Here is a 27,150-nt window from a genome sequence, read left to right on the forward strand (position 1 = left end):
CTCCTTTTCATTTGGTTGCCTTTCAGCATTAGGGCTTCATGACACTGGCTTGATGTTGCTGGTTTTGTCACGAACAGAACTCAGAAAACCCGTAATGACACCAAACACAGTAAAAATAGATTTTAAAAAGTCTTTATTTGCAGCAGAGTTACCAGGAGGGCGAGGCTGGAGACAGAGTCGGGGACAGGCGAAGGTCGAAATGGCAGGCAGCGTGCAAGGCAGGGGTCAGGAGGAAAAACAAGGTCTGGAGGCAGAAAACAGGCAGGGAGAAACTGGAAGATTTACTAGCAATAACGTTCAATAATCTGGCAGTGATTGACTGGATGGCTGGTTCTTTTGTAGCAGGGGAAACAGGTGTGAGTAATGAGCTGAGGAGTCAGGAGCAGGTGAAGTGGATGAAGGCTGATTACAGGAACAGGTGAGACGAATGAAGTTGATAGTGATGCTGACTGAGGTTGCTAGGGAAAACGGGGCTTGGCTGGAGCTTGGTGAGGGGACCAGGTGAGCTGAATGAAGAGTAAATGAGGAGGCAGAGGAGGGTGAAGGATGGGAGTCGTGACAGGTTTTCATTTGTTCTTATCCTTGTCTCTTGTTTTTATTTGACTGTCCTCATCTTTCACATTTTTTTATGATTGCTTTTATATATTGTTTGTTACTGTTTTATGATTTTATATGTGTTTTATTCAGCACCTTCAGCTTCTGATGGGGAATTGAAAGTGATGTTTAAAATTCAATTGAACAAACAATTTTGAATATGCTGCCTTTTAATTTCACTTACAGGTATGTAGCTCCGCCCACATCCCAAGTGCAGGTCAATTGATCAATTAAGATTACAAAAAGAAACAGATTACAATAGTCGGCAGTTACAATAAATGAGATCGATCCTAAAATATACCGACTAATATAATAAGAACAAGTAAAAGAGAATATTTTACGAAGAAGTTACCATAAGTATGGCCCAAAAGGTACCTGGAAAATATTAAATGGTATAATTAAAAACAAAACTGGGGACAATCTTTATTCACAGTTCTTTAGAGAAAATTAATGCAGTATTAAAAACAAGGATGAAGTAGCAAACGGATTCAACACATTCTTTGTAAATATCGGACCAAAATTGGCAGAATCAATAGAAGTAAAAGAGACACTAACAAATACATTAGATTATATTGAAAGGAACAACACTTCCATGTTCCTGTGAGCAGTGGAAGAGAAAGAAATTTATGACATCGTCAGTGGCCTTAAGAGTAAAACCTGCACTGCCTGGAATGAAATTGATACGATTACAGTGACGAGTGTTATTGATGGTATTATTAAACCCTTAACATACATTTTTTATTTATCCTTTCAGAATGGAGTCTTTCCAGACAAAATGAAAGTATCAAGAGTTGTTCCCGTCCACAAGTCAGGAGATAAGCACCTGTATAGATGAGAGCCTTGTTGGACGCACAGTTGCAACAGTGACTTTGTTTTATTTCTTTTTTCCTTTCCATCTTCTTTATTTTTTGGAAAAAAGGTGTAAATTTGTTAAAATGAAGGAATTGATACTCTTAGATTAAATTGGATTTTTTCCCTCTTTTGAAACATTAAATAGTTAAAGGGGGTAGGGCCTTTAAAGTGCATACTTCAACCTACCCCCATTTCAAACAATGTGGATTGTTACAAATTATGTTATTTACTTTGTTTTTAATTGGTGATGTTTGAAATAAAAATTAAGAAACAAACAAAATAAAGTGTGGATTGCCGTTACCGATAAAGGTTTTACATGCTGCTCAATTGAAAGCATTTCCATCTTTAGTTTGAGATTATATATATGTATATATAAAATGAAGATTTAGAATCATAAACCCCTCTGTGTTTATGATTCATAGATGATCTTATGGGCTGTGGCCCCTATACTCTGGACCTTTCTCCCTCTGAGCCTGAGATCAGTGGACTCAGTGGTCTCCTTTAAAAAGCAGCTGAAAACTCACTTGTTCAGGCTGACTTTAGTGTGACCTTCATCATCCTCTCCTTGTTCTGTTCTTATTCTGCCTTTCCACTGAAGATCCACTGATTTCCCTCTTTCCTATTCATTTCCCCCTCTCTTTCCTTACATGTATTTTTTATCACAAATTTTATTTTTCTCATTTTAAACATATTTTTCTATTTAAAAAATCCTTTTTATACTTTACATTTTATTTTTATTTTTTGTGAAGCACCTGAGGATTTTTATCTTAAAAGGCGCTACATAAAAATCCTTTATTTTCTCTTTCTTTCTTTCTTTCTTTCTTTCTTTCTTTCTTTCTTTCTTTCTTTCTTTCTTTCTTTCTTTCTTTCTTTCTTTCTTTTAAACTGAAAAAACAGAAATTTTCACAATTCTTTTTCAATGCATTCCCTTTGGACCGTGAGAAATCAAACGCAAATGTAAAGCCAAGGAGAAGCTGTTAATGATGATGGTGTGTCTGGTGTTTTCAGGACAACGAAGCCTCCACCGCTTCACACTGGTGCTGACTGGAAAGTCGTCCTCCATTTACCAGAGATTGAGAAGTGGCTTAGAGCAACCAGCGACCGAGTCACACAGCTCACACACTCTGTTGGTCAAGACAGTGACAACAGACATGTTGATGTTCACCTGGTGCAGCTGAAGGTAGACATGCCTGCAAACTCAAACAACATGATTTCTGTTTACTGTATCCATGAACCAGCATGGCCTGTAACAATAAAATGTCAATTGTAACAACTCCCCTGGTAAGGGAAGGTTAAGGCTGTGCACAAGACCACATCAGAAAACCAAAATTGCTATGAGGGCCTGTGGTGAAGGAAAGGCAATGAAATGTTTTGAAAGTAACTTAATTATTAACTCAAAACATAAATATAAAAAATTCAAAATTGCAAACACTAAACGTACTTAAGGTAGACAAAAAACCACAAGCAGTCAAACAAGGCATTTGAAAGTGGCCCTCTGTTTAGTTTAAACAGTTCAAAAGTGCAATAAGTTGTTTCTGTGTTCTTTTCTGTCCTTGGTTAGAAGAGTATCTCCAAACTGTGAAAACTCAAGGTGTCCACGGTCCAGGAAGAAAAAAATAGAAGAATAAATCAAGCAGTCCTTCTAGTTCTAGTAGATTACCACCCACTGCTTCACACTTGCAACGACAGAAAGACATGATTACTTCTACGTTGGTTTTTGGTCCGTGATCTGGTCAGCACCTTCCTGGACATTATCCTCACAGGGGAGAGGCGATCAGAGAACACTTCCACTAGGCAGTTCACTCTGAGTTTAACACAGCAGTACTTCAATAAAAATTATGAGGGAGTGATTCAATCTTAACTTGATTTATATCTAAAAAGAAACGGCACATTGGATTTCACAGCCCTAAAGTCCAGCCATGGCCTGAAGAAGTAAATATTCCTACATGTTAATGGGCCAACCAGTCACATACTAAACAACTCCCAAGATCTTTTCTTTGTATTAAACATACTGTATCACCTTACATCCTCTAGTGTTGGTACGGGTTATTCATGAAGATAGAAGAAAGCAAATATAAAAGATAAAACATAGATAAATAAATAAATAAAAGCATTGGTACATTTTTGGGATGTTTATTTCAGATTCATGGACAAAAGGTCAAAATGTGTTTTATTGACAGTAGTTCTATAAGAAAAAACTGTTAAAATGCTAGTGACATAATTTGTCCCTCCAAAACAAGTAAAAACATAAAAAACACAAATTATATTTTGAATAAACATAGAGTAGAAATGAAAAAAAATATTTAGCTTTAGATAATAAAGTTAGAGAAGAATATAAAAGAAATAAACGTGTAATACGTTACCATACTTGGCTCATCTGGACTCAGCCTAATATAATTTTTACTCGTGTGTGTGTGTGTGTGTGTGTGTGTGTGTGTGTGTGTGTGTGTGTGTGTGTGTGTGTGTGTGTGTGTGTGTGAGTCTGTGTGTGTGTGTGCGTGTGATTGCATATGTTTGTTAATGTTTTTAACCTGTTATGGGAATCTGGGGTCATTTTGTAAAGCACTTTGAATAACACTTTGTTTGAAAAGCGCTTTAGAAATAAAATTTGATTGATTGATTGATTGAGATTCAGTGTAATGTTTAAAGTTAAACGCGAGCCTGCTGAGGATGTATAACTGGCTGATACTGCCATCTAGTTGCAATAGTTTGCATTACAATGTGGGAAATTTCCCTTTGAACCATAAACATGGTGCACCTGACCCTTCATTTATTTTAGCTTACTGTGTAGGAAAATGTAAAATAAAAACAAATCTAATAGATTTCATATTTCCACATTAATGTTACAGTTAAAAATGCCTTTGAAGCATGAAATTTACATATGCCACTAAGAAAGTTGTCATTCTAAAAAGCCAAACACATTTTTTTTTTTTTACTTTCAGTTGAAACACTCGAATTCAATCTCCATTTTAATGTTTTTCTTTCTTCTGTTTCAACAACGTGAAACAGTTTTGTCCCGTGTCCTGTCTGGCTGTGAAGCAAACAGAATTAATGTTTGAATACTGGTGACGCCTTACAGATTTACTCTCAGGTGGAGCATCAAAGCGTCTGCTTTAATGTCACGCCTGATACTTAAAACTTTATTGATATTGTTTTTTGGATGCTTTGTAATTCTGACCAGACATGGAGACAGAGGTGAAAGAGAAAGGAAGAGATAAAAGGAGGAGGATGAAACAGAGCACACTTGGCTTTGTCTCCAGCTGTCTTCTCAAAGATGCCTTTAATACGTGTAAAGCCTCCTCTGAATCACTAGATGAGACGAATATTCAGCTATAGAACAACATAATATGTTTATAGACTTCTGCAGAGGGAATTCAACATGCTTGTTGTGCCTAAAATAATCTTTTCAACAAGTCAGTAGTACAAAAATGAAAATAAAAATCTAGAAATTATGCTTATATTATCATAAATATTAACTATTTACTGATTTATCAACAGGATTGTTTCAGTAATTATCAGTCCATAGTTTTACATTCAACACAATTTGTGATGCACCAGTTTGTCAACACTATAGGACTGTCAGTAAGGAACATGTGAACCCTTGCCAGGACATCACAAAAAGCTATTTTGCCCACATTTTGACTGATAGGTGACATAATTAAGAAAACACTAAATGGCTCAAATGGTGGGCAACTAATGAATGTGTTTTCTGAGCAAAATGCTACTGTAGTAACTCAACCCTGTAGTAAATTTTGAGCCCCGCCCCAGGTCCTGAGGCCCCGCCCCGCCCTGCTCCAGGTCCCGAGGCCCTACGTACTCTGCGTACCTTGCGTATGGACCGCGGCGGCCCTGCACCCAGCGCCACATTGACGCATTGCCTTTTGTGGGCTGCTGTAGCTGCATGATGTACTCTGAAGTGTGTTGATAAAAAGTGAAGTATTTTACACACTGTGCCATTAAATAGATGTAGTTTTTACTAGGGATGTTCCAGCAACACGTTTGTTCCTAATCTGAGTCCAGCTCCTCTGATTATGAGTACACGCTGATACCAAGTATCTCAAGCTGAAGTGGTGCCAGCCAGCTGCTTCTCCTCTGACATCATTGAGTGGCAAACCTCTCACCACAGTGGTGTTCTCTTGCTAAATAGGTGAGTGCGTTGTGAATGGAGGACCCAGGGACGTGTGGAAGTGCTGCAGTTCGGTGAGGTCAACAACCGAGTAGTTGCTTTTGGTCTGAGCTGTTGTTTTAGCTCAGGCTTTCAGACAAATGTGAAAGAACCACTTCATTATTTTTTCTTTTTCTTAATCTTCACAGTATATTTAAAGCTGTACCACATTAGAAGGAGGCACATTTTAAGCAGCAGCTTTAAGGAGTCTGAGCAGGACTAAACGCAGACTCTGTGGTGATGTGTGAAAGGAAAAGTTGAGTTTGCTTTTAAGGTCACGCAGGGCCGGCCCTGAGCTGCATGGTGCCCTAGGCGAAAAAGGATTTTGGCGCCCCCTACTGCCCAGAACAGAAACACACAGTAACTCAATATCTGGATTACATTGCAAAAAATATTTATTTATTTGATTTATTACTAAAATGAACAATAGAGACTATAAATAGAACAGTACAATGGAGACACACTCAAAAATATTCACAGTAAACATTTACAAAAAGTAGCAACAGAGAAAATGGCTGAAAACAATAGTGCAATTCTTAAAATGTAAACAATATCAACGTATCAATAGTAAATAAAATAACATTAGTTTCATAGATTTAAAAAAACAAACGTGCAACTCTGAAAATGTTGTAAATAGTAAATAATTGTTAAAAACAAATTAAAATGTTTGGATCCCAAAAGTTTGGATACACCTCTTTCAAGTCTTTTTCTTCAAGGAAAACTAGAAGTTCTAACATTGTCATCCTTGGTTTTGGCCGTGGCGGTAAAGACTTCATCTCCACAATCAGTTCCTCATCATTCAGGTCTGCCTGATCTCCTGATTTGTCAGGGTTCTGCACAAATCTTTGGTCTGCCGTTCAAGCTCCTCAGTTTGCAGATTGGGGACTTTGAGGAGAACACTGAACTTATTTGCAACATTGCACATCATTTCTGTTCTCTCTCTTAGTGATGCAACGGGCACATCTACAACCAAGCTGAAAAATGAGACCTCCATTTTCATTAATCAGTCAGAGGTTCATCAGGGGCCTCGTAGGAGAACTGCCTTTTAGTATTTCTGAGTTGTTTTTGTTCTAGAGCAGCCCCCACATTCACCTCTTCACACGTCTCTTTGGTAGATGTCTGGGCTGCAGCAAAGCCATTCTCTCTGTAGGCAGCAAGTGCGCCTTCTGCTTGTTTAAGGAGATCAACAGCTACATCCACCTGCATGCTCTGAGACTGCAGAAGTTTACTCACATTCTGGAATGTTGTAAGAATGGCATACCACACAACACTGCATATTGAAAATCTGTATGGTCCAACTTCTTCTGCCAGTGGTTGTGCTTCAGTTTGTGTGGCTGGATCTGCAGTACTCACTCTTATCTCTAAAAGAGCATCCCTCCCTTTTGCAACCTGGAATCTGACAGCCGCCACACTGTTGATTCGACTTTCCCATCTAGTATCTGTCCACGATTTCACAGTTGTGTCAAGATGTTTTGTTAAAATGGACCACCTGTGAGTGAAAAAGTTAGTTTCTGCAAGTAAACAAAGTAGACCGTTGCATCTGCAGAGCTCTTTGCTGCATCAGACACAGCTAGATTTGTAGTGTGTGCTCCACATGGCACATATAAAGCCCTAGGGTTAATCTGAAGCAGTCCGGCTTGGACTTCCTTGTTCTTCCCTTCATGTGTGCTCCATTGTCATAAGACTGCCCTCTGCAATCTTCAAATGGTACTTGGTTGTTCTCCTGTAAGAGAATAAAACACTCAAATAGTTATCATGAAAACATCTAGATACATAACATTTTAGTAAAAAAAAAAAAAAAAAGACAACAAGGGGGGTCAGGATTTGGCACCCCTCCAGCAGAGGGCGCCCTGGGCAATGGCCTAATGGGCCTATGCCCGGGGCCAGCCCTGAGGTCAGGTATCAGATCCGTGGTGTTGAACGAGCTTTGTTGTATCCACCACATTCAGAAGAGCCATATCTTGAACCTTCAAGAGCAACGGTAGGCACAATATATGATCAAATATTACTGGCACTATTGAGATGTCATTTATCTTCAATACGAGTTCTTTTCTTCAGCCTGAACTTATACCCATAAATGAAACTGTTCATTTCATGGAAACTCCGCCCACCCTGGCACAGACAAGAGTGTCGACGTGAAACCTGATGTTAGACCAGCGGTTTAGGCTCCTGCCTTTTGTCTCATTTGGCTATGTGCTGATGCGGGTTTGACTCTTGATAGCAGCAGTCATTTATTTAGCCAGCTAAAGCAGATTTCATTTATTTAAAATTTAGTTTTAGTATTGTCTGCTAAATATTTAGTGTCTCTGAATTTGATCATTTCCTATGTTAGCTGATTTACTCTGCTCACCTCTCACTGGCTACATAAACAAAGCAAGAAGAAAAAAACAGATTAGTCCTTCTATCTCAATCTGTTTAACGATAAAGGGTTGGAAGCAGCTCTGGCCCGTGTAGCTGAAGAAGAGAAGACCCTAACCCTGACCCAGTATGCTCCTCTTACCCAGCCTGTTACTAAATAACAGTGGCCTAACACACATATCATGCGTCGGCTATTCCGTGCATCTTTGTAGACAGGATACAGGACTTTCACTGTGGTGTTTCGTCCCAATGCAGAAGTAATTTGTCAGAATATCCAGGTTTCAGAACCAAGACCACCAACTTCAGGGAGAGCAGGAATGCCTGATAACTAAGTAGTTTTCATTCAGGCATTTTCAGAATTTCCAAAAGAAAACTCTAAACTTGCAGCTGATAGAGAAAATTGCATAAATCCAGCCCAAAACAGCACTGAGGGTTGTTTTCATGAAGAAATAATGTCACATGGTAAAAGGCTTTATATGGCCACTTTAAAATCCAGTACATCACAAGTGCCTGCTGCATTGCCTTCACTTGTCCTTTTATCAGAATCAGAATCAGAATAGGTTTGTTGCCATTGTCAGTGAACAAACAATTCACAAACTAGGAACTTGCTTCGGTACTAATGTGCTACATATAACATGAATAATAATAAGATTAAAAATAGAATAAAATAGAATAAAACTTTCAGCTATTAAAAATGGCAGGTAATGGTAACATGGCCGATAACGTGATGTTGTGTCAAGTACAGAAGACGAGCATGGTTGTGTGTTTATAATCTGTTCACAAGTCTAACGGCAGATGGAAAGAAGCTGTTCTTATGGCTGGAGGTTCTGGTCTGGATGGACCGTAACCTCCTGCCCGAGGGAAGCGGCTCAAAAAGTCTGTGACCCGGGTGCGAAGGGTCAGCTGCTATCCGACCTGCACGCCCCCGAGTTCTGGAGAGGTACAGGTCCTGGAGAGATGGAAGGCTGCAGCCAATCACCTTCTCAGCAGAGCGCACAATGCACTGCAGTCTGTGTTTGTCCCTCACCGTGGCTCCAGTGTACCACACAGCGATGGAGGAGGTGAGGATGGACTCAATGATGGCCGTGTAAAACTGCACCATCATCTGGGCCGGCAGCTTGGCCTTTTTCAACTGCCGCAGAAAGTACGTCCTCTGCTGGGCCTTTTTGATCAGGGAGCTGATGGATGGTTCCCACCTAAGGTCGTGTGTGATGGTGGTTCCGAGGAAGCGGAAGGAGTCCACAGTGGTGACGGGGGTGTCCGTCAGGACGAGGGGGAGAGATGGGGCTGTGACTTTCCTGAAGTCCACAATCATCTCCACTGTCTTCTGAGCATTGAGCTCCAGGTTGTTGCTGCTGCACCAGTACACCAGCCGTTCCACCTCCCTCCTGTAGGCGGACTCATCACCGTCAGAGATGAGCCCGATGAGGGTGGTGTCATCCGCAAACTTGATCAGTTTAACTGAGTCATGGCTCGAGGTGCAGCAGTTTGTGTACAGGGAGAAGAGCAGAGGAGAAAGTACACAACCCTGTGGAGATCCTGTGCTAATAGTCTTAGCGGTGGAAACATTCTTCCCCAGCCGCACGCACTGTCTTCAGTCTGTCAGGAAGTCAGTGATCCACCTGCAGGTATGAGATTGTCCTGGAGCAGAGCAGGGAGGATGATGTTGAACGCAGAGCTGAAGTCCACAAACAGGATCCTAGCGTAGATTCCCGGGGAGTCCAGGTGCTGCAGGATGAAGTGGAGGGCCAGGTTGATGGCGTCGTTTACAGACCTATTAGCTCTGTATGCGAACTGCAGAGGGTCCAGGAGGGGGGAGGTGAAGGACTTGAGATGAGGGAGGACCAGGCGCTCAAAAGACTTCATGGCTACAGACGTCATGTAATCATTCAGTCCAGTGACATGGGGTTTCTTAGGGACAGGAACAATGGTGGACAGCTTAAAGCAGGCTGGAACGTGGCAGGTCTCCAAGGAGATGGTAAAGATGTCCGTGAAGATTGCAGACAGTACCTCTGCACAGTGTCTCAGGGTAGCGGGGGAGACACCGTCCGGGCCCGGGGATTTCCGTGGGTTTTGCTTACGGAAAACCCTGAGCACATCCTCTCCTGTCACTGAGATGGCAGTGGAGGGGGAGGGGTGGTCAGCAGGGACTGTACTGTTCACAGTAGGGTAGGTGGGGGTGGGGGGTGGGGGTGGGGGGGGTGTTGCACTTCAAACCTTGCATAAAAGGAGTTAAGTTGTTCAGCCAGTTGTAGATCATCAGCAGCATGTTGGGCCCTAGGCTTGTAGTTAGTGATTGGCCTGAGCTCTCTCCAGACAGAGGCGGTGTCCTCTTGTCCTTTTATAACAAAAGGTCATGGTTGTCGTTTCATAATGTTAAAGAGCATATTGCAGGTTGGAGACTCCCATGAACCAATGTTTAGAGAAACATCATAGAAACTCGGCTTAAACATTTTTTTTTACACATACATAAATTATTTAGGCTTTTAGAGTCATTTTTGTGAGAAAGTTTTTTTTTGGTCAATCCAAGTGACGTCAGCTGAGGGAGTCCTGTTAGTTTAATCCAGAGAAAAGTATGGAGTCTAATGCCGGCGCTGACACAGAGAAAACTTTAAATGTTTATAATTATACTTCTGATGGACCAAAACCATAAAGTTATGAGTTTGCTGCTCGACCCAGAGAGCAGAAACACACCAGAGGGAGAAACGATCGGCCAAAGCAGAGAGATTAAGCAGAAGCAGTGTAGCAGGTGTCTGGTGAGTTAACATGTTAGCTTAAACTCATGTGCTAACATCACAACATTGTACAGATTACTATTGTGTACCGGACAATTAACGTAGTATAGGTAAGTTAATACCCCTGTCCCGGTACTGACCGATGTGGGCTACAGACGTCCGTCTTTTCAGCTGTACAAAACGCCCTCAGGCACGGAGGTAGAGGCGTAGTTTCTCTCATCTGGAAACCCGGGGACTCGATGTCCAGACAGGCTGGAGTTGGTACAGCCTTCACACACTCTAGTTTATAAAAATGAACACAATCCAGCACTAGTAAACACACACTGACTGGATCACATGACCTACCCACTCTCCACACTGAGCTGAGGCAGCGCCGAGCTTAACTCCCTTCGGTTACATCAGAGGTTCCGATTTAGAAACGAAAACTCTGCTGTTATGTATTTTAAAACGAAATATCCACAATGAGCTTTTTAAATAGTATTTTTTGGACAGCATTTTATATGAACTAGAAAAAAAATGCAACCTGCAATTTGCCCTTTAACGCCCATCTTTTCTACCTGATTCTAATTGTAAATCAGTGGGTCAGAGCATCCCCGTATTTTGCTTCCACATCTCTGTTATCGTCAGCTGCCGTTTACATGGACTATCCAAGTTCTAAGTGTGTGAGTTACCTGGTGGCATGACCGTCTGTGGCCACAACAAGAGAAGACAGGCAGGGGATGGGAGTAGGCAGATCACCAGATTATGGTTTGAAATTGGATTCATGCCTCTGGTGATCTCCCTCCTTCATTATGTCCTTGCTGTTCTTTTCTGGCTTTGTTTCTTTCTTTTATCCTCTTCATCTCTTCTCTCCCTTCCTCTCTGTCATATTTATAATGCGTGTGCCTGCAGGGCATTTTGCTATAACCTGACCTTGCCATAGAGAGACTGTAAGACATAATTATACTGATGCAACTGCTCTCTCTCTCTCTCTCTCTCTCTCTCTCTCTCTCTCTCTCTCTCTCTCTCTCTCTCTCTCTCTCTCTCTCTCTCTCTCTCATGCCAGCCTCTGAGCCATTTGTAGTGTCATGCTGCAGGCAGTGTCTGACAGCTGCACAGAGCAAGAGCCTGGCGGTTTGTTCACCCACTACAACAACACTGTGATGTATTGAAACAGACTTTAGGAATCAGCAATAACTAAATTGGTCATCTCATGTAAGCCTGATTTACATTTCTAAAAGCTTTTATGTCTTTTATATTAGAGGATCAGTTGTTGGCTGTCCTTTCCCAGGACCAGTGTCCCAACATCCAGGGCCTTTCTGGAATTTTGTCAGGGTTTGATGGAACCAAGGGACAAAGACTTAAAGAACAGGTTCACTGAGAAACTATTTTGTACTTATTTTGGAACATGATCAGTCACCCTGAGCTTAGCATGTAGGCTGAATGTGAAAAAAGTCTCCTACACGTATTTCCTGCATTAGCTTCTAATAGGAAATAGAAAGAAAAACAGTCCAGAGAACCCCAACAGATCTAGCAGGGAGAATTTGGGTTTGACCCAACTGGGTTTTGAACCCTGACCCCCCAATCCCAGGGCAGACACTCTACCACTAGGCCACTAAGGAGGTGGCAAGATGGTCACATATCCAAAGATAAGACTAACTTCTGCTGCCTGAAGCTACTTTCTCCTTGGGCTGAAATCTCTCTGCTGAAACTGGCGCACCAGAGCTTGTTTTCCAGAGTAGGACTTACAAGGTGTTCATTCCTACTAGAGACCCCTGCAAATGTCAAATCAAATCAAATCGCTTTTATTGTCACGTCACATGTGCAGGTACACTGGTACAGTACATGCGAGTGAAATTCTTGTGTGCGAGTTTCACAGCAATAGTTGTGCAAAATACAGTAATGTAAAAACAAGCAAAATAAAAAAATGGCTGATCTAAGTAATAATATATATATAGTATTTAGGGTATATACATTCCTAAATGTGTGTGCTACGTATTTTGTTTTTTATTTTTCTACGTGTGTGCATGTGAGTGTGTGTGTATAACCCCGGCTTTCCACGGGAGCCGTCAGCAGCACGTTACTGCAGCAGCACGTCATAGCTGCTGATAGGAACCGCTGTGGTCAACAGAACCTTTTCCACCGGAGCCGTCAGCAGCGCGAGTCGGCCGCATCTCAGGAGCAGCATGTCGCGGCCTTTACGCGCCGGTTCTATTTTCTACGCGCGACGCCTCTGAAACGGGTCAAGTTCGACATTTTTGGGGAAGGAAAGACAGGAAATTGAACGCGGAAATGGAGAGAAGCTCTCGAGATTTTCAGAATAAAGAACATACTGCCTTCCAGTTGCTTTACTTTTAAAAAACGTTGCTAACTGTGCGTCCCCGTGAGAAGTTATCACCTAGCTAGCGGTCTCCTTTGTTTTTCAGGTCCGTATTGGTGATTATAAAACGGACAGAACATAAAACACAAACCTTTTGGAGCCATGTTGTAATTTTCTCCTGCTTGTTGTTGTGTTTACTGACGAAGTCACTCGTGTGACTTCGTGCTCTGTCGGTGACAGCTGCTCCCCTGCTGCTTCGCGTCTCGTGGGAAGGGCCAAGCAGCAGCTTACGCGAGCTAGACGTGCTGCTGCAGTAACGTGCTGCTGACGGCTCCGGTGGAAACCCGGGGTAATGCGTATATACATATTTAACAAATGAATAAAGTAAACAATAAGATAAGAGATATAAAATGTACAGAGGTTGGTATGTGCAAAACAGTGGCATTAATGTACAGTATGGAGTGTGTAATGTTGGAGTTGTGGTAACATTATGAGTAATGTTGACCTCTAAGAACATCTCAGTGTTACAATTAGAGCTCAGTAACTGACATGAAGAACCAGTTAGGATTGTTTCCTTTAAACTCTTCTTCTGCTGCCATTCTTGCAGCTAGAGTGTTTATTTTGTTGCCATCCATGCTGTTCAGGGCAGAAAGGGACACTCATGTCAACAGCCACATTGACCTTGTGGCACGTTAAATTCGTCACCAAAGTATGATCTGTTTGTTAAAAGGACTCTATGTGGTCTTCACTGACACCGTTCTAAAGGATAAGAACAGCCATATCTATCAGCATGCTGCTGCTTTTATTGTCCACAAAGCTTTTATTGCAGCAGCCATCAGAAGCTGAGGAGCAGCAGGAGGTTGGGAGATGGATAAACTAATGTAGACACTACATCTGATAAATCACAGCTGAGGGGATGCTTGTCCAGGTCAACAACAGAGGCAGAAGTGATTTACATGGTTACACAGATGCTGTTTGTTTCATGATGAACAGCAACGAGGCTGAAATACTTGTACCTTGTCCTGTTAACAAAAATATGAGTATCAATCTCTCATTAAATTCAGCTGAACTGACAAATACGAAGATATTTATAAAAATAAAATAAGGCTCATTCCCCTCTCAACAGAGAGGGTTTGTATTTGACTCTGGAAGCAGCACCTATGTCTGCAGTCCCTCAGCTGGCACGGTATCTCTGTTTCTGGTAGGGCGTCGGGAGTCCCAGGATGGGCCCTGGGGTCCTAGCGAGGCAGCCAAAGATGCAAGTAAACTAGACAAGAAGGTTTAGGTCCCAGCGTTTGAATGATCACACACGCCAATAAACAACTGTGTACCAGAGGACCTACATGGAAACGCCTCCTGTTGCCCAGGCAGGGAGTTGCTTTGCAACGGAGAAGTCGGAGAGGAAAGCGTCGCTGTGGATCCACGAGTGTGTGCCCCCTGCTGGTGGAGACACCAGACTTCATTCTGTAAATGACACCAACCACCAGAGGCAGACGCTGTAGTGTTTACATGAGTAACTCCATCATGTCAGCTTCATCTAAAGGCACAACCCAGTGTGAGTGGAGTGGTGGTTACCACAAACTCCTTCTAACAACTTCAAACTGCATGTTGGAAAATGCAGATAACCAGAACTCCTGAATGACACAACGTTTCCACCAGCTTTGTGATTTCTCAAACAGCAGACACTTTCCACACGCTGCTTTGGTGTTCAGCTTTTGCTTTGGTTTAGTAAATAATTACGTGCCTTTTGGAAAGACCTGTTCGGGTCAGTTCTGATGCACAGAACCCGAGAGTTTCCTTTTCTTATCTGTAAAAAAAAAAAGGAACAATCTTTTCAATTCAATTCAAAAATACTTTATTAATCCCAGAGGGAATGATCTGATCTTAACACAGCCTCTTGAGTCAAGACCAGGACAACTCTAGACTAAACAAAATCACGTGTCGAGAGTCTTGACACATGACTTTGTCCTGTATGAATCACATGGTTGGATGATTCAGACCAACCTTCGAAGACTCATGTAAACACAAGTTTAAATGAAGGTGTGAGAATACAGGAAAAATTAACCCGTACTCTTATTCAGATTTCTTCTAGTTTCTGGTCTTTTAATTATAATTTTACATTATTTTTATCTTGCACATTCCACTTATGAACTATGTGTGTGTGTTGGAGAGGGGTGGGTCAGGCTGATCCTAAAAATAAACCTTCCCAACTGTTGTCACCCCCCCCTCAGCACCCCACGGAAGAAGCAGGTCACACACATTACTGGTGTGTATGTCGGTCAACATTTCCCACATGGCAGTTGCAGCGTGTTCATCTTGACTTTTTTCCTCTTGGACATGACAGAAGCTTTTTTTTTTTGTCTTTTACACCTTTTTGATGTTAAAATTACCGATAATCTCAGCTGTGACAAGAGGTAAGAAACAGAAAAACCATTTGCTTCAGTTTGGAGTGAAGGTCCTGCCCGCCTGACTGAGGCCCTGTCCACACGTAGCCGGGGATCTGCCAAAACGTAGATATTTTTCTATGTTTTGGCCTGTCATCCACACGAAAACGGAGGTTTTTCACACAAAAACAGATCTTTTTAAAAACTCCGGCCAAAGTGAAGATCTGCGTTTTCTCCGTTTTGGGTGTCTGCGTGTGGACGGACAAAACCGGAGTTTTAAGGTCCGCAGCGTCACTTTCCGCGACAAAAAAATGCTGACATCACGTGTGCGACCTGTGTTTACACTAGCCGACAGCATGGATGCCCTCAGAGCTGCGCTCGCTTTATCAATTGTCCAAGCGCTTTCTGCTTGTTTGTTTTTGCAAGTGGAATTACTGCTCCTCGCAGAAGACCAGAGACGAAGGACGAGGTTAAGAACGGGGGAAGTACTGCCCCCTACAGGTCTGGCATGTCCTTAACAACATATTTACCCGGGTACGTGTGGACAGAGTTTTTTCTTTAAACGAGGTGGTGTGGATGCAAGTTTTTGGAGGGGCGGATATTCGTTTTTAAAAAAAACCCGGCTACGTGTGGACTAGGCCTGAGAAGGTGAAAAACAAGGGTTATAGAACGCCCCTGCTGTGGTAGAAGGTGTTATCTGCTCTTGTCAATTGTGATTTTGTATTTTCTAAATTCCTTTCAAACTGAAGAAAAGTTGTCTGGTATTTGAAAAGTTAGGGTTAAAAGACGCTACATTTAAGAGATTAATACCATTTTACTGCTGGTTTTTGCCTTCCATCACAAAAATAAAAGAAATCTAGAACATGGCTGACCTAAACCAATAATTATGAATCCAAAATAACCTGTTTTGTTGGGACTTCCTGCTCTCTCGTCTGGAATATTATAGGAGGATAGCAGTGACAGTTGCAAAACATTTAAGTTCACAGTCACCATTTTCCCTCTTGTGATAATTACCTTTTGACCAAATCTAATACTGGCTAACCAACACATTGGTGCTTTCTGCCTCATGCTGCAGACATGCAATTGATCCTGTAAATATTTGTGTGAATGGTAAAACTACAACAAGGACAGAAAAATACTGCCTGAAGTGAAGCAGACGCCATAGTTGGAGCGCCATTCTAAGCATATTTATATAGTTGTGTCACTCAGTTTACAAGACCAAGTTCACAGAGAGACTATGTTTACCTGTTTTTATATGACTGGTCATTCTGAGATTAACATGCAGGATAAATGTGTCTAATTCCTGCATTAACCACCAATAGAAAAAAGACAGGTTAGCATTAGCACATCCACAGCATGGCATTACTCCTTCAGGCTTGTGTTATTTGTGGTGATATCAACGTTTCAAAGCAAACAGAACCTTGGGCTCGACACACGGGAGGTGACAAACGATCAGTGAAACTCACCGCTATCGTTTTGATAACCCGACTAATGGGAGGCAATATGCAGCAATGGCCAGCGGCAAAAGCCGCTCTGTTCCAGGGTGAATAGCGAGTCTTCTGTTGTTTTGATTGGCCATCAGATTGGAGGGAATTTGGGGTTAGAAAGCAGTTCAGAGGTGAAAAGTTGGTAGATAGCAAGTCTCGCCAGGTTTTAGCTAGAGTTAGGTTCTTTTGTAGAAATGTTGTTATTCTCTGGGAAATCCAACATGGCAAGTATTAACTTTTCCTCCATGTTTGCCCAGAGGTGTACTGAAGGCATCCTGTCCACTCATTGGTCAGTCAGTAAAACCTCCACTGATTGGTACATGTCTGAGTGACAGAACGTTGAAATTTTCCCAACTTTCTGGGATCGTTGCGCTAACTCGCCTGTGCATGATGCATGCACTGGTGCAAAATTTCACATGCATGCTTTTTGCATGTTGCTTAGCAGTAGGTGGACCCAAGATTATCATGTTGCCGTGCACGTCTCATTGAAAGTGAATGGAGGTGATGTTGCCTCCCGTGTTGAGGCCACCAGGCAAACACATTCTCACACCCAAAGCGTCAAAATATCTGTCACGATCTGCTCCTACCTCCCTCTGACTCCTACTCTCTCCTGCCCCTGATTAGTTGTTTATTGTTCTCACCTGCCCCTTGTTAACCTGCCCACAGGGTATCTGCAGGTCCTTAAAAAGTCTTAAAAAGTCTTAAATTAGCTTTTCCAAATTTAAGGCCTTAAAAATCCTTAAAAATGACAAATAATCCTTAAATACAGTTTCCAAAGGTCTTAAATTACCAAAGACCCAATAAACAAGATTCTTTTATTTCTATAAAATTTTCGTGAATTTCTAATTAGTTTGGCATTTTTTGTGTACGATACTGGCGTAAGCGGAACCGTACACATTCGGTTGGTTGTGAAAGGGGGCTATTTTTAGATGAGCATGCTAGTGGGAGTTTGCGCCATGGGGAAGACATGGCAACATTAATGGTAACTGGATGGCTAATCCCACATTCACGACGTGGTTAGCACCGGTTCCAGGCAATAGCTGGAAATTATAGCTTAAATTTAATTTAAAAAAAATAGCTTAAATTTGGTCAAAGTGGCCTTAAAAAAGGTCTTAATAAGTCTTAAATTGGGCTCCCTTAAACCTGCAGATACCCTGTGCCCATGTGTTCCTGATTGTTCCCCGCGTATTTATACCTCCCATCTTCATGTGTCCCTCATCGGATCATTGTTGTAGTTTGTTGTTGTGTCTCGTTGTTTCCTGCTGTATCCTCTGCCATTAAATCCATTTTTACGTTATCTGAGCCTGCATTCCTGCCTCCTGGTCAGCTCCACCACACATGGTCCGCCGCCACCCTCACCTCAACGTGACAGGAATGATCCAACCAACCTGGACCTGTGGTGAGCTCTAACATCTGCCTGGAGGATCATTTGTTGTTTTTTCTTGCTTGGTCTCCGTCCAGAGGAGGGAGATTCTGACTCAAGGGGTTTTGGCGCATCCTACCTGTTTCCGGGGTGGTCGAACCCATTCTCCTCTCCCGCTGTCCGCCCCGTCCTGTTTTTTCCACGAAAGCTGCAGGTCCTAAAGTTTTGGTGGAGTTACACCCCCTACGCATGCCAACATTCCCCGGGGTGGTAGGGCTGGTCTCCCTGCTCCTCTTCAGTTTTCCTTCACCCGAGCCTCCGCCTGTGGACCCAGCGGATCGTTATGTGCACCTACTCTGGCCGTTTGTCAAGTACCTGCCGCCTATCCTGGTTTCTTTGCGTTGCTGCCTCAGTACATCAACGTCCTGGTCCACGCCTGCGGGGCCTACACCTGCAGGGTCTTCATCTGCAGGGTCTTCGCCTGCAGGTCCTCCATGCTGCAGCCTCTTCGGAGTCCCGCTGCTACAGCCTCTTCGGAGTCCCGCTGCTACAGCCTCTTCGGAGTCTTGCTGCTGCTGCAGAGTCTACGTTCCCGAGTCTACGTTCCAGAGTCTACGTTCCCGAGTCTACGTTCCAGAGTCTACGTTCCCGAGTCTACGTTCCAGAGTCTACGTTCCCGAGTCTACGTTCCAGAGTCTACGTTCCCGAGTCTACGTTCCCGAGTTCCGAGTTCCCGAGTCTATGTTCCCAAGTTCCAAGTTCCTGAGTTCCCGAGTTCCAGAGTCTCCCGTGTTTTTCACGAGTCTCCGGTGTTCCTGTGTCTTCGTTCCGAGGCCCCTGTGCCTCCATGTTCCGGATCCCTGGTCCCCTGGTCTTCCGAATTATGTGGGTCTTGTGGGCGTCTGGTATCCGCCCCTTGGGACCAAGCCTCAATACTTGACGATTTGGGATGCCCCAGCGCGTCAGGAGAGGACGATCAGGGACAGGCAGGGACACGTGGCACCCTTGGCGTCCATATTTGACGCCCGCGGTCACATGGACATTATTACACGATTTAACCTTCCCCTGACCCCAATCCTAAACTTAACTCAGTAACTCAGCTGAGTTAAGGTTAGAATGGGGGTGAGGGGAAGGTTAAGTAGTTCACAAGTCACTCTAATGTCTGTCTCACCGCGTGCGTCGGACACAGACGCTCAGGAACAGTGCGTCTTCAATGCATCCTCTCCTGACACGCTGGGGCATCCTGAATCGTCATATATTGAGGCTTGGTCACACGCGTCGTATTTTGACGCTTTGGGTATGAGAATGTGTTGGACCAGGCAGTGCAGTGTGTTTACATTTGCCGACTTCCTCGGCATGCAAACAGCTAAGTAGAGCCGTGAGCCATTGTACTCTCACCTTCCAAATGTGATGAGACGACAGAAGCTGTCTTCTGATAATAATATCGCCTCAAAGTAACACCCTCAAACAGTACAGTTCGCACCAAATAAGCTGTGCTGCAGCACTGTTTTTTCCATCCTTCGGCCATCATGCATATCCTAATTTTACTCCTGCTGATCTCCCGCCAGTGTTTGTTTACTATTTGTGTTGCTATACGCTAACCAAAAGAATGCAGACAAGAAAGGGCGCATGTCGCTACCTACTGCTGTGAAGTAGATCACACTTCATTTGAGTGTTCACTTCTCCAACACACGTAAACTAGGATTAGGACTTCCTGTTTATTGCGGTAGATTGACATAAATGCACATGTAAACACACAGAGGTAGAGATGCAGGGCACCTGAGGTGGCCAATCAGATTTCAAGGGTGGCATTGCCACCTCATGCACCTTCCTGGACACGCCCCTGTCAGGAAATAATAATGAGCAATACTCGAAACTCTGTAGTGGGTGACTGAGGACCCGAACAGAACACCTTACACAATGAAAAACGTTTAAGATTTTTATTAAAATCCTTAAGTAGTAGTAATGTAAGAGCTGATGGCTCAGGAATATTACCCAATGGTTGATCCGAGTGGTTGTGCAGGAAGATGGTCAGTGGACAGGCCAGGGTCAGAACCAGGAATCAGAGGTGGGCAAAGGTAACCAGATGAGGCGAGGCAAGAGGGGAAATCCAAGAAGCAAAACCGTGATCAGGAACAAGGAGTCAGGCTTGAGAGGAATGCTGGATGTTTACTCACACAAGGCTTTCTATAATCTGGCACGGCGTTGGTGGTTGGCTTGGGTATGTATAGCAGATGAAACAGGTGAGTAGCATGGGCTTGATTACTGGGAGCAGGTGTGGCAGGTGAGTTTAAGGAGAGCAGGCGGTGGTTGTCATGGAGATGAGGGCGGGCAGAGCTGGATCATGACAAAATCCTGCGGTTTTCTGCATCCCTCTCTGAATAACTTCTACTTCCTGAAACAGGAGTGCCAGAGCTTTTCTCCCCCACAGAGAGACTCACAAGGCTTTTCACTTATACTAGCCCAGGGCTGTTCGATTCTGGGCCTCGAGGGCCGGTGTCCAGCATGTTTTAGTTTTAACCCTGCTTCCACACACCTGATTTCAATCAGCAGGCGATTAACAGGCTTCTGCAGAGCCTGATGAGCTGCTGCACAGGTGACTCAACCACTGAATGTAGTGTGTTGGAGCAGAGAAACTGCTAAAACATGCTGGACACCGGCCCTCCATGCCTGAACTTGAATAGCCCTGTACTATGCCATTGCAAATGTATTGACAACAATACTAATACTAATACTAGTACTAAATACTAGATAGTGAACTTGGTCTCTAATGGATAACTTTTATACTTAGTAGCTTTCCAGAACCCACAATATTTAAAGAGAATTCATTCACACACTCGGTCATACTGCGGTGATAAACTACGCTGTGGCCAGAGATACACCAACAACAGCAAAGTAACTGGGATAAGGCTGGGTTCGAACAGCCAACCCTTCAGTGGTTGGATGACCCGATCCACCTCCTACAGTTTTGGCCCTCCTGGGTCTCGGTAAAAAGTAAACAGTGCTTTGGTGATTGTGTGAGAAAACTGAGACACCATTAGCCACTATTGTTTTGATGAAAGGAAATTTCAGCAAAACTAATATTTTCTTATTCGTTTTCTGGTTGATCATGTCTTCAGCCTCTCACTTCGTTTCATTGTTAAGATATCAAAATGTTGAACCATAAAGAAAATAAGTGCAGGGCTGCATGGAACACAACCTCTGGAGAAAATTAGGAGTTTCACCAAAGCTAGCACTTTGAAAATATTGCAGTAAAAAGTCTTTGTATCAAAGCAGCAAGCCTTGGTTGTCTTTGAAACAGATTAATTTGAATACTCCAGGGATAGAAGGAACATACGCCATTTGATCTCCAAGGTGAAACGTGCAGCAGTGATGGGCTGAAAAGGAGAAGCTGAAGGTTATTGGATCAAATGGGCGTGGATGAGGCCCAGCTGTCATGAGCGGTTTAAACGTAGCCGCTCTGAAGCCTTTCATGTAGGCGGTGATGAGGGTGAGCTGTGATTAGACCTGAAGCATAAGTCTACTAGTTTTAGATTGATTTGAGCCAATTAGAAGCTCTGCTCCATGTATGGAGCCGGTGACTGACAGCTCGTATCTTGAATCTACGTGACTGGAGTGTAAGAAAATGTGTAATTACCAAGCTCCCCCCCCCCCCCCCAATAAAAAACCCAATAAAATAATAATAATAATAATGTTATCATCCTGTTATTATGATGCTGATCTTGATGCAACCTCATTTACAAGATCCATAACAGACATCAGCGTAAGCGACAGAATAAAATAACGGGGAGTGTCACGATACGGGTGGTGTGGACCCAAAATGCATTACCCAGGATGACACGGAGGCAGGGGTGAAGATATAAGTAAAAAGTCTTTATTTTGATGGAGAGCCAAAAAAACCAAGTAATCTAAACTGGGAGCAAAAAACCAAAAACAACCAGATAAATATCTGGGGATCTAGAAACTTTGGAAATAACACAGAGGAACAAAACTGACAGAACTAACAAACGTTAATGGACCGACACAAGACAGAGACAATACCGGGCTTAAATAGACTGGGAGACAAATTAAGGAAACAGGAAGCAGGTGTGTGGAGTGAGGGCTGGAGGGAAGGCAGGTGACACTAATCAACTCAATGGGGAAAACAGAAACAGAGGAGGGCAAATACCTGAACACAAAACTAAACAAATATTACCAAAAGACAGAGGGAAGGACTCACACAATAGCTGGAGGAGGACATAGTACATACACCCACACACACTGAGCTGGGGACAACGAGGCTGGAGCTGACCTGGGAGGAAAGGGTAGAAAAGATAACATAAGACACTAAACTGACACGCAGAAAAAGGACACATGAGGGCGCCAAAGGGCTACAACATAAGACACATAACAGGGATGCAGACCAGGACCCATGAGGGCGCTAAGAGAGCACAAGGGGGGAACCAGGAGTGGAGTACAAGAGGAGCTGGGGAACAAAGGGACACAAGAGGGAATCTAGAGAGGGATGGAGGACACCAGGAGGCACAAAAAAGGAAGGGGCTGATGCAGACCATGACAGGGAGAACGGATCGTTTCTGCACCACCGAGTGTTTTAGCGGTCTCCTGAACACGGTGCTGGTCTCCACACAGCTGAACTTCGTCCTAATATACGTTTTTTTGCTCTAATGTTGAAATCAGTGATTGTTGTGACAGATCAGTGTTTTTCATCTGTATGCAAGGTTCTGATGGAGACGCTCAGCCAGTGCTAACTCTGACCACCACTGACACAAGGAAGTTGGGTGAAGTGTCTTGCTCAAGGACACAACAACAGAATATCCTGGTAGGAGATGGAATAGGTCCCTTAATCATCCGATCTCAGGGCAACTTGCTCTAGCTCCTGAGCTGCTGCTGCCCTTTAAGTAAAACCTTGTTGTAACCCACCCCTTCCTATCAATTAAATATCCTTTTCCCGCTTGGTTTCCAATCATTACCATCATTGATTATTCTCCATGTATCATAAAACCACCACCAAAGGATGCTGCCAGGTAACCGATTTATCAAGCGTAGTTATACATCGGGCACCCTCTGACAGTCGTGTGTGATCATCATGTAAAAATGATTTCTACACACGGCTTCTGTGAGCATCTCATCAGTTGTTCACTGATACAGTTTTATCTAAAACAAGGAGGTCTCTGCTGGTCAGCCATTCTAACTTAACTAACCACTTGACCTTCCCTCCTCTTGCTCTGCAGCTCCTTGCCACCACAACCGTTTAGTCTTCTGGAAAACATTTTTGCTAACATTTCTCATGGAGGTCCTGTTTCAGTAATCTAAGTTTGTGACTCAAAACTCGATAAAGCCACACATATTTATTCTCATGTGTTATGAGTCTAATAACTCCTCCTGCCTGTTTGCTCAGAGCTTTGTTGTTTGTTTGCATTTTGCTAGAGTACAGCAAAACACCCTGCCACTGTCTTCATGTAAAAGTTCAGGAAATTGACACAAATGATTTTAGAGGTATTATTTAAATGAGACTGCAGGCTCAGCTTAAAATAAGTGAACCTGGGTGGGGGGGCTTGGGTGATTTTTCACAGTGGTGTAAAAGTGGCAGTGATGGGTCACATAAGTAAAATTAATGCAGAATCCAGAAAAATGTATTAAAACATGGCCTCTATTGGTGTGTGTGTGTGTGGGGGGGGGGGGGGCACTTGGAAGTGTCATCTAGAGTTCTAGTTCAGTCATTGATCAGTTGTAACGTTGCATGACCCTTTTGATCTTATTTTCTATTTTGTGCCTAAATGTATTCGTTTGGCATCCAGTGTGGCAGCAACGTAAGATTTTAGGCTCCGACTGCTTTCTGTCTCAGCTGTAACTTCCCACTCTTCAGATTTCATTCTGGAGACTTCATTCCAGATGCTGAGAGGAGATAAAAACTGTCAGTCAGTAGCCTCACACAGCATGTGAAACAGAACACTGTCCAATCATGACTGGGTCCATTTATTTTCATTGAGTACATGTAAGAGCATGTAGTACACATTACTACAAGGAACTAGTGAGAGAGAGAGAGAAGAGAACTGTCCAAGTGTTGGATTGTGCGGTGGAGAGCCATGGCTACTGGGTCATCTGTGGGTCTGCTGGGGCGGTAGGAGTGCTGAAGGGGGTCAGTGGTGACCAGGGCTAGAACCAGTTCAGCACTTCTTAGCTACCAGTGTGAGTACTTCTGCTCATCCCTACACTGTTGATGTTTATTGTGTGGGTTCGTTTTGGTTGTTTCTGCTGAATGTTTAATATTCCAACAACAATTCTGAATAAAATCAAAATAAATGACAAATATGCCTTAAAACCACAAGTATCACTATGAAGTTCACATAAATACAAATTTTAGTGCAGCAGTCCCAGGTTTATTAGGTTTCTGTATTTCCATCCATCTGAACCCGCTTGTCCACGCAGGGTAAATATGCGGGGTACACCCTGGACAGACTGCCAGTTTATGGCAGGGCAAGGTTTCTGTATATGTATGGGTTTAATATTGACACAGGTGCTTTTATGGATCGTTATAAAATAATTAATATACTTTTGGCTTATTTGTTTTTTTAAATAAATAAATAAACAACGGTTGTACCCACCACTACAGATGCCAGTCAACGGTGCAGTCTTCCACACTCTGTCGAAGACACAAATACGTCCTTTTCCTAAATAAAGGACTTAGGTACCTCTATCTGCTCTCAACTCAAAGAGCACAGTTGTAAGTAGCCCAAAGCTGATGCCAAGGTAATCTCAAATGAGCTGTCACCATCTTTGTTTCCTCGTTCAGATGCAGTAACATCCTGCCCCCCAAGCCGTGCTGTGATTGGCCCACCAAAACGATAGAGCGCTGTGGTTGGCAAGGCACACAACTGTTCAGGCTAGCTGAGGCTCCTGTGAAGCGTTTCTAGATCGATCTGCAAAGCAAAATGATCTTGCTTCTGTTACGGTCTGTCTAGATTTCTAGGCTACTGATGGACTCCTTTCTTAAGTTTCGTCTTGCATGTAACATACTTGGTGTACCTCGCAAAATTAGATCACTTTAGAATGGCACTGTCATGAAGTCACAAAGCAGCCAGTTGAGCTGAACTGGTGACAGCTACCAAACTACTGCATACCAGGTTTCTGAAGTTCTAATGAAGGACAGAGGGAAACGGTGCCATGCAGTGCTGAAGTCTGCACACCTGAACTAAATCTGTCAAACATGAATGGACCAGAATCAGCTCACATGTAGAGCCATGATGACCATAGACCAGGTCCACCAGACAAAATTATCCACCGAGAAAAAAGACACTAAAATGAGCTTTTTCAGAATTTCTGCCTACATTGATGACATGCCAGCACTGTCTTCTGGCAGGCAGAGCCGTGTACAGTGCCGGAGTGACAAACGTGTTCTGGAACGGTGCTCAGCAGGTCAAAAGTGTTGGTCACAGCAACATGAGCCAAGCTGGCAGCGTGTGTGACCTACATTCTGACAAGCTGGATGGGTGTTTTAATTCAGGCAGTGGACGAAGCAGGGTGGGGGTGTTGTGTTGTGTTGTGTTGTGTTGTGTTGTGTTGTGTTGTGCAGGCTGGTCACCATGGAGCAACACGATGGATACTGAATGTCAGCTGCAGGTTTAAAGCCTGTTCTTTTGCACTTACACCAGCAGTACCAATCAATAGAAGATCATTTGCCCCATGGCAGGCACTCATTAACTGATCATACATCAGGTTAAACTGATGCTTATATTTTCCAATAAGAACACCTTGACCTGTTGGCAAAGGTCTTAAAATAAGAAGAGTCGCAAATTTCTTTTTTTTTCTTATTATTAAAAAAATAAAAAAAGTAAAATATAAAGGAAGAAAATCTCAGAGGAACTGGAGAGAACTACAAGAAGGCAGACAGGGAAGAATAAAACTGAAAGGAACAGAAAGTGAGGTGGATGAAGGACAGGACGAGGCTGTGCTGAAGGATCGGGGAGATGAAAGAGGAAACATGGACTCAACACAGGGAACAGACTTAAAACAAGCCAAAACTCTCAGACATAAAACTATGAACAAATGAAAAAGAATTCAAACCCCAGGAAGGTTTACCTGAGAGAAAACAATAAAAACATGCTAAATTCCACCATGCAAACAGTCATGCTAGATGGATTAGGCTGTCTGTGTGTGTGTGTGTGTGTGTGTGTGTGTGTGTGTGTGTGTGTGTGTGTGTGTGTGTGTGTGTGTGTGTCCACACAGTGACACATAAGCTGTGTTTCCACTATAGACCTCTTCAAACGTGACGTCACGCGCCCCCAGCCCCTGGCCGGCCCCTCCCTGCGGACCACCATTCTGTTTACCTGGTAGTTGTTAATGAGTAGAGCTAAATAGCAGCAAAAAAACGTAACGTAAACGTTTACATGATTCCAGCTGATAAAATACGCCAAAGGCAAACAGCCATGTAGAGCTGGATAAACCACCGAGACACTGTCTCCTGACAGAATAAATGAGTAAAACATCTGCCTCACATGTCCAGACACCAGCGAGTCATAGCCATCTAATGACTTATGTACTTTTTAAAGTAATGATGCACGGCTGCAGGACTCAAGGAGCCGGGGGAGAAGCACTAGCCGAGCCGGTGTGGAGTGTAGTCAGAGCATGCAGCCTCCAAAGTTGTTTTTGTTTACGGCACTTGTCAGAATAAACAGAACATCCATTAATCTCAGACGAACTGTGTCATAGCAACCCTTCATCACTAACCCGCAAAAAGTAGAAGAGGTCCAGTTTCACCTCGGTTGCTTCAGCTGTGTAAAGTCCAGAGGGACGGTTCCGAGAAGGACCGTCGTCTCACAGTTCGTTAGCCATTTGAAATGGACCAGGAAGCTTTATGGTAAACAGCTTTGAGATGTTTCTATTTTGTGTTCATCTGCACAAAAATGTGTTAGA

The 27,150-nt window shown here is 43.2% G+C and overlaps 1 protein-coding gene across 1 annotated transcript in view; it reads left to right on the forward strand.

Moving 5' to 3' along the window:
• The window catches only part of akap6 (A kinase (PRKA) anchor protein 6), a 348,892-nt gene that overhangs the window by 22,417 nt on the left and 299,325 nt on the right, over window positions 1-27,150 (forward strand). The window contains exon 3 of the mRNA XM_054734609.2: window positions 2,455-2,626. Coding sequence (XP_054590584.2) covers window positions 2,455-2,626 — 172 coding nt within the window. The remainder of the gene's footprint in view (window positions 1-2,454; window positions 2,627-27,150) is intronic.

The sequence above is a fragment of the Nothobranchius furzeri genome, chromosome 18 (assembly GCF_043380555.1).
Source record: "Nothobranchius furzeri strain GRZ-AD chromosome 18, NfurGRZ-RIMD1, whole genome shotgun sequence".
NCBI lineage: Eukaryota > Metazoa > Chordata > Actinopteri > Cyprinodontiformes > Nothobranchiidae > Nothobranchius > Nothobranchius furzeri.